The following is an 8,447-nucleotide window of genomic DNA, read 5'->3' as shown; positions in this document are numbered from 1 at the left end:
ATCTTTCACATTGCTTTCAGAGCAATGAACATTTTCTGCTATTAAAATGAATGTAACAGGAAAAAAATTATGTGTGTAGGTAGAAGATTTGTTGTACATGAGTGATTGCGGTGGTTGAGCTGTCAACTCACTGCTCTTTACATTTTGGTGTTGACTGAGATCCCTTTGTTTCTGTAAGTTTGTACATAAATGAGAGGGACTTTGCTGTTTTGCTTGGTTATTGGGGGTTTTGTGGAAAGAATTTGATCCAATGCTGAGATCTGAGATTTGTCATGTGAAAATTACTTTTGTTTAATTGCTCTATATTGAAATATTGCAAATTAAGCCCTTCCTTTTCAAAACTTACTGTCCTGACATGAGCATCTCTGTTCAGCATTTCACCCTGAAAGACTTCTTGCCTTAAGTGATAGGGAAGGGTGTATTTTCCTCAATGTCTAACTTGTCCCTGCTCCTCTTCATGGGGGCTAGCTGATAAGAGACAGCTGTCCATCCCTTTGAAGTGGCCAAATTATCCCGATCAAAGTGTCTAATTGTTCCAGAATCAATTGGAAAAGTTTTAAACTGATTTCTGTCTTTTCTCACTCATGAAGTTACACCTTGATGAGCTGATGGGAGAGTATAATTATTATTAGCAGATAAAGATCTTTAATGGTGCTTTTTAAATTTAAAAGTAACTTTTTATGTTTCATTTCAGTTGATCTCTAGCAGGTTTGCTAACCTTGTGTCGGTCTAGGTAGGTTTAACTCTGATTTGTTTTAATAACGGATAGAAATAAAACTGGTGCAACTGCCCTAAATCAGAGTTTGGCTGCAGTGAGCCAAACCCTCGTGCAGGAATATGTGTTCTTTGAATCCTGTTTCTAACAATTTGGGTTGAGTAATTCCTTGCCAGTATAAGCTTTATCCATATAAACCAGTCAGTGAGTCTTTCAATCAATAGGAGTATTTATTATCATCTTGTATAAATAGGAACAGTTTTGTGCATGCATCAGATATGCTGGTTTAAACCTGCTCTCCACAGTTCAGCTTGGCTTAGTTTCTCAGGCAGGTGGAAGCTGAGTAAGTACAACCAACATTCAATTCCTGCAACACATCTAAATGGCTCTGGAAAAATTAGTTTTACTTTCAAACCAGCCCAAACAATCCCTAAGTTTCCATAAGAAAGTTTTCCCATGTATCAGTTAATAGACTTTTAAATATCTCAGGTTAGTGAGTGAGGAGGACTTGGTAAAGTCAGTGAATTACCTCCAGTTACTGATGTAACCTGGCCTATAGCTTAGTAATGGCTCTGGTAATGTTGATGCTCCAGAAAATAGCTTGGTGTGCCCACTTTCTGTGTCAGAGCCGAAGGTGTGTCATGCACCTTTGTGCACGTTGAGGCAATGTGCTATAGGCTGGTAGCTGGTCCCTCAGCCTCTCCTCCTGCTGTGCTCACAGCAAGCACGAGAGGGCTCAGGGAAAAGTGGGCGTTTTTGCACTGTGGCACATATATGGTGGCTTGCAGGGACTTGCCTACCCCACACCTTGGTTGGCAGCTCCAGCCTGCCAGAGAGGGTGAAGCCTTGGCAGCTGCCCTGCTTAGATCTGGCTTTTTTTGGCTGCAGGTGTGTTCCCTTTCTTTTTGTGTTTCTTAGCAGGTGTTAGAAATGCTTTGTCAGTCTGCCTGCACCTCACTGCTCCCCGGTGCTGCTGCTTGCTGGCTCTCTCTGCTTCAGGCCACCAAGTATTTGGGCTCATCAGGCCGGAGTTTTGTGATCTTGTCCATGCAGAGCAGGATGAGGGTCAGAAACCAGAGGCTCCAGCCGACGGCCGCTGCGATCCACCCGTAGTCGTCCATGCCCGAAGGGCAGCACGTGGCCGCTTGCCTGCAGAAGTTCACGTCTGGCGGAGGAGAAGTGAAGTGAGCTCATGGGAAGCCAAGTACATGGCAGGCTTCCTTCACTAGAAGGCAGATGGCTCTGCCTTGGCATCTTTCCCCTAAACGTGGCTCTTAATCTGGTGGATGACTCTGGAGTAGTGGTGGGATCTCAGGTTGTTTGGGGCTGGCTGTTTGGGAAGGACGTGGTAGGGCAGGGGAAAGAGGTGCTCTTGGGAATCTGTATAGTGCCTACAGGCAGGCAGTCTGGCAGGGAGCTTTAGGACACACAAATTAGCTATCAATTAGTCTGTTCAAAGCTATGAGTCTGTCTCAATATACCTAAGATATCGTACCATGGCAGTGGAGGAGTCTTAGAAATGCATCCTAAAGGTTCACCCACAATGGAAGCCTTGAGAAGAGATAAATCCCTTCCCAGGACAGGCTCTCAGTCACTGTGTAGGCTCATCACCTGGCTTTAACCAGGTAGTAATGATTTATGAAGACTTACGAAGACACGCTGGTTCGTACTCAGTTGTTGAAACATTGGAGGTGCCTTCAGCTGCTGCCAGAAGGAAAGCACAGGAGAAAAGGTAAGTGGGATTAGAAAAGCAATGTTTGGCATCAAGCAGGAAAATCTGGAAGCCATTGGCCTTGCTGAAGTCTGTAGGGTGGAAACAACTTGGAGAAAGGAAGTTCCTGCCCCTAAACACTGCTGCATTAGGGTATGCTTCCTTATGCCACCACTTCTAACACCGGCTGCACACTGGCTCAAGCAGCATCCCTAAGGAGCAGATGAATCCCTGTACCTCTGCCTTGGTGTGACCCTGGCCTGAGCCGTTTGCTCAGAGCTCACATTAACCACAGTGCTTGCCCAAGCTACAGGGGCAGAACGAGCAAGCATGGAAATGGGAGAGACCATTCAGTGGCATGGGGAGATCCATGGCCAGCAGGCTGTACAGCTGCCTCCTTTTACCCTTAGAAAAATCCCAGGGTGCACAGAGTCTGGCAGAGCCAAGGGCTGAGCCCATCTGCGCAGCCTCAGCGGGTCCACCAAGGCCCCAGGAGGAAGCTTTGGCTTTGCTGCAGGTCAGAGCATCTGAAACTGCTCTGGCTGGACTCCAGGTCGGACCAGCATGGTAACCAGCTCAGGTTGGAAAATACAACATCCAGAAGTAAGTAATGAGGGAGAAGCCTGGAGCTTTGATGAAGGTTTTCCCTCTTTATCCTGCTTCCTGCCCAGAATCAGCACACACACATGCACTCTGGCACAACTCTGTGGCTGGTGTCCAGCTCTTCAAACCTGCACACGGTGCCACAGGCCATACCCTCTTTAGTACTCCTAAAACGTGCCTTGCCCCTCAGCGTGCTCCCTGCAGCACGGTGGGATCAGACCAGGACAGCTGCAGGATGCCTGCAGGGGTAAAAGCACAGGCTGCCCTGGTCCCTGTGCATCAGCACCTGTCTGTCCCCTGCTGCAGAAGGAAGGGAGTCAGAGAAACACCTCCTCCTGTGCTGCCGTGAGCAGCACAGTTCATGTTCAGCTGGGGAGAGCATCCCCTGCACAGATAGATGACAAATGGCCTGGGGAGACTCCAGGAGGGAGGACTTCTGCTGCATGGAGGAGCTCTAACATGCTGCTTGTCCACAGGCCAGGAAGAAGCTATGAGATAACTATTTCTAGTCAAGCCATCACTCTGAGCTGGTAATTTGGAATGTAATAAAACTAGCTCTGGCCTGATTTCACCGAAGGCTGCAGAATAATAGCTCAGGTTTCGTTTCAGCTGAGGAAAACAAAACAGAATGAGACATTTGACCAAACATTTGCTTTGAGTTTGGCGTTTTCCAAGTAACAGAAAATAAACTGAGGTTGTCCTGTGGGAGATGTCCCCCTTGGGGTCACCTGCTGTTGCCCACCTCTGTGTTTTGAGCTGACCCACCATCAGCAATACCAGAGCTTTCCTTATGGCCTCTGCCATGCTCAGAGTGGGTCCCTGGGCAAACTGCTTCAGGGAAGGGTCTCAGTATTTCCCATTCCTCTGTCTGACTCTAGTAGGATTTGCAGAATGACCTTGGCCAAGCCCATAATTTGTTTTCTCAGTTAATAAGTACCTCACAGAAGCACCAGGAAGTATCATTAAAACCTGAGTATGACTTGTGGAAGGAAGTGCTGCAGAATGCCGAGCGCTGGATCGTGTTTATAGCCCTGGCAGCCCAAAGAACAGGCTGTCAAAGCCAGCCCATCTTTAAACAGCTGGCAGGTCTCATCTGGTGCTGATATACCAATGCAGGCAGTAGCCTGGTGGGGAAGGAGCGCCTCACAGGTCTCATTTACATTTTGGTTTCAGGCAGCTTCCACAATTAAGGTGGCACCAAAGCCAGATTTTCGGCAAAAAGCACCTAATAAAATCTAAGTCGGACTACAGTGATCCTATTGGGTGGTATTGCAGGTGGTCCTTTGCCTCAGCAAGCAGGGCAAGGCCAAGTTACTGTGGTTTCCTGTGTCCTTGGCGTTCAGTGGAGCAACCTGCAGCTCAGTCACTTTTACAGTGGCTCTGTAAATAACTGGCAAAAGAACATCCCTTTAGAGTGATGCTGTGATCAGTCATGTCTAGTAATTCTCATTAGCATTAATCAATTCCAACTCTTTACACTTTTTAGGTGAGGCAAGAGAGCCCTCTCATTTTTAAAGAACGAATTACTGTCGGTGGGCAATATATTTAGGTATTGAGAGGAGTGGGGGAAAAGGGCAGGATATCAAAACGGGAGCATAAGAATAGAGAAATACCTGCTGAGCAGGAATCCCAGAGCGCAGCGGTGAGGAAGAGCACAGCGAGGGCTGCCCAGGGCTCACGGGAGAGGTGCTTCATGTCGAGGGTCCTGCTCCCACCCCAGTGACCACACAGAACAGGTCGCTGTCGCTGGCAGATCTGGTGCAGCAAATCCTCGATGAGCTCAGGGAGCCGCGGTGCTGGGCAGAGGGTGGAGCAAGGGAGCTTCCTGCTGCCAGGACACCTTGAACTTTCCTGCTACAACCAGGGAGGAAAGAGAAAGGGCTCTGACCAAAACAGCTTCAGTGGGAGGTGGATAGCAGGAGGTGGCCCCTGAAGGTTAAGCCTGAAGGTTTCTCCCCAGGATATGCTGCAGCTGGAGGAAGGAAAGGCTTCCAGAGCCAGCCCTTCCCAACAGGGTCCCAGGCAGCTTCTGTCTTTTGAGTGTATTTTAGGTCCTGTGAAGATTGTTTAAGAGAGCTGGAAAGGATTAGAGGATTGGGGCAGAGAATTTGTCTCCCAGTTTGACTATTCTTTTTGCATGTTTGCTGCCTTGACTTTCCGCAGTGATGCTTTTTTGGAACGGCTGTGTGGAGTCCCAAAAAACAGCAGCCTTAGGTCATGCTGGTACAGCAGCTGTTAACACAGGATACTCAGGGAGTGGGTGCATTCCTACCAAGAAACGGAGTGCAACCAGTGGCTTCATGTAGGCTGCTGACAGCTACTGCACAGTAACAAAGGCCTGGGCTGGGTTATGGGCTGGGATCAGTTCAAGCTGGGGGCACAGGGAGAAGAAGCTGCTGCTGTTCTGTCCCTGTGAGCACAGCTCTGTCCCTGCCTCCATCACCCTCTGCAGAGTGATTCTGGAAAAGCTGTTCTTTCTTCTCTGGTGGTTATTGCACCTCCTCCTTGATATGTGCAAAGGCAGAAGCTGAGCTTTCCTGTGAGCATAGCTCTGCCTGCAGACCCGGAGGCTGGCAGGAGAGCAGGAATTTTACTGCAATCCTGGCTGGAAAAGCCACACTGTTGGAGTGCATGTGGTGTTGTCCTGGTCTGATGAGCAGCACACTTTGCTGCTCTTCCCCAGGCTGTTGGCTGTGCTTGCTCCTATCTTTGATGCGATGATGCTCTTGTTAGAGGAAACATCAGGCTCTAAATCAGGCAGGAAGGCACTGGGAGAAGTGAGTTCCGTAGGCAGCAGACTGCTGGTGCTCTTCTGCAGTGGTCACTCATGGCTTTGGGGGCTCAAGTTAGAAGGGAGCTGTCTGAGGCCTGCTGTGGGTGTGCAGACATCTTAGGGGAGGCATGGAGGAAAGCATGTGGGGCAGCAGTCCTTGTAGGATGGAGAGCATTTAACAATTCTCTCTTTTTTTTTCCCTTCCACACAGCTGAAACCCACTGGGAAGGACATAACAGGCTTCCCACTTGAATATCACACACCGGGGTGCAGCTCTGCAAAGCTGTGAGGTTGATTTGGTCTCCCTTCATTTAAGAAAAACCTTGACAGCAAAACCCACGTAGGCTTAGCCCTTCCCAGTGTTTCTGCGGGGTGAACCCGCTTGTTGTCTTCACCACCAAAAACGCTCTGCTCCCACCCAGCTGTGAATACTTCCACGATGCATCAGGACAAGGCAGCCAGAGGTTGCCCCAGACAGAGGGCACACTGAGCCACAGGTGAAGGCAGGTCAGCTGAGACGGGCGTGTTTACCCACCTTGTCTCCCTGTTTTCATGTCAACACGCCATCGGTGCTGGGGGAGTTGGGGCTGTGCCGGCTGGCCCGTGACAGCCACCTCCTGCTGCTGCCAGGATGCACAGCCCCGTCCTTCTGTCCTTCAGCTGACACCCGAGGTGTGGCACGAGGTGAGAGCCATGCTCTGCTGGCAGCCGGGCAGGGCTGTGACCCCAGCAGCCACCGCTCTTGGCCTCGGTACACAGGAGAGATGCTGTAAAATGCTCGGAGCTGCCTGGAATTCACCTATGGGATAATCTTCCTCTTTGCCTCATTTCAGTGTCTCAGTCCTTTTGTGGAGGTTGCCTTTAATTTGTGTATTTTTATGAGCTACCTGTTGCATCACAACTAAACCTCAACTCTTTAAGTGGTAAAGGGTCTCCGCTGTCTGCCAGTTTGACCTTTCCCTTCTGAATTTCTCATGTTCTATTCCCACTGAAAGTTGACCTGGCAGTTAATTTTGTAAAAGTAAATGAATTCAAAAGTGTTCTGTGCAGCAAAAAATGCTTGAGGGGAAATGAAAAGACAAAACTGCTCTGCTATTGCATGAATGATTCGATTTTTAATGAAATCTCTTTTGAATTTTAACTATTAACTAAATACTCCGTCGGCTTCTAGGCAAATGTCTCCATTTTTAAGGGATGCTGAAAATGCATTTGCACAATTAACATAATGTATTTCTTTTCCTTTCCAAAATGTGTTCCCTCTGTGGTTCAGGAAGGGTTGCTCCAAAGTCTCCTGAAGCGGTGAACAGGCTGCGCTTGGCTTCAGTGATTTTTGGATCGGGTTGGAAATGAAGGCTTTGCTTGATAAGTTCAGACACAATGGGAGCTCTGCAAAATCATCTCCTGACATGGATTTGGATTTGTTTCATTTCTTCTTCATAACACGTTTATATTTCAGTGCTGTGACTGCCTGAAGAGCGATAAGACACTCCAGTGCCTTCCCCAGATTTCTACTCCCGTCTCCCTCCACGAGGGTGCCCCGGCACATGAGGCACAACTGCAGCCCCTGCAGAGATGCGGCTTCCTTTCCTTGGGCTCCCATTTTCATGCAGTTCTCAAGACAAGACTGTTTACTCTAAAATTAGGTACTTCCCCAGCTCTCCTCTTGGAGATTCTTGCACAGTGTGTAGGGCTGCTGGCCAGCTTTTCCTGATGGTTATGAAGGAGGCAATACCTGCTGTTCGATAGATTTTGTGCCACAGAGAGCTTCATGGCTAAGATCCTCTGGTGGCCAAAGTGTGTGTATATATATATATATATATATATATATGTATATATATTCTGTTTACCCAGGGGATTGGTTTATATTTTTCATTCCAAATGAAATCTGATTGCTGCTGCAAAAAAAGCACAAGATCTTAAACCTGCTGCCAATAATGTGTCCATCGGGGAGGGCCAATTTGTTTGGTGTCTTCATTGATGTGGAAAATAGCCATCTAGGATAAAGCTGCCTGTTAACAGGGGTGTTGGTTTTTAGAACTCAGAGAAAAAAAAAGTCAAAACCACAAAGGTTTTTACTCTTTACATGAAAGAAGGGGAGAGGGGATGTGCTTTCTGTCACACAGAGGAAAGCAACTCTAGCATTTTGGAAAACTGCACAAAACACAAACTGCCTTTTGTGTTTTCCAGTCCAGGCTGGGAGTGGTATTAGACAAATGTTGAGCCTGTGGCCCTACTCTGACCCCACGCTGTTCATCTGGAGACCCCAGTGAGAGGGCCTAAGACCAGTCAGGCAGTGGAGGGCTCGGAGAAAGGCTGCCTTCAGCTCGTCCAGGCAGAGCTGCCTGCACCAACAAAGAGCCCACTGATGGGGCTTCTCCAAATGCTGCCTCATGGCCAGCCATCTTCATCTGATCTGCATTAATAGGATTATTATAAAATAATGTTCTTACTTCCACATGCCAGAGGCATGAAATAGGATATGCTTTCTGCTTCTCTCCTCTCCGCTTCTCACCTGGGAAGGGTGGGGGGAGGGGAGCAGAGACAGCTTTATCCTTGCTTCCCATGTTTGCTCACTTCTCAGCTAATGGGATGGAGCAACTGGCTTAGTGCAGCTTCCTTTGGCAATTAAATGTGCTTTGGGGACC

The 8,447-nt window shown here is 48.3% G+C and overlaps 1 protein-coding gene across 1 annotated transcript; it reads right to left on the bottom strand.

Annotated features, from left to right (window-relative positions):
* Positions 1-922: 922 nt before the first annotated feature.
* Positions 923-4,962, bottom strand: TMEM213 (transmembrane protein 213). Its single transcript, XM_032105397.1, has 3 exons — positions 4,643-4,962; positions 2,366-2,419; positions 923-1,880 (listed from the first exon to the last, which is right to left on the bottom strand). The coding sequence occupies exons 1-3, from the start codon at positions 4,722-4,724 to the stop codon at positions 1,711-1,713; spliced, it is 306 nt and encodes a 101-aa protein (XP_031961288.1). The 5' UTR covers positions 4,725-4,962; the 3' UTR covers positions 923-1,710.
* Positions 4,963-8,447: the final 3,485 nt, after the last annotated feature.

This window comes from Corvus moneduloides, chromosome 4 (assembly GCF_009650955.1).
Source record: "Corvus moneduloides isolate bCorMon1 chromosome 4, bCorMon1.pri, whole genome shotgun sequence".
In the NCBI taxonomy this organism is placed as follows: domain Eukaryota; kingdom Metazoa; phylum Chordata; class Aves; order Passeriformes; family Corvidae; genus Corvus; species Corvus moneduloides.
The sequence above is the reverse complement of the archived record's forward strand: the minus strand, read 5'-3'. Positions and strand labels throughout refer to the sequence as shown.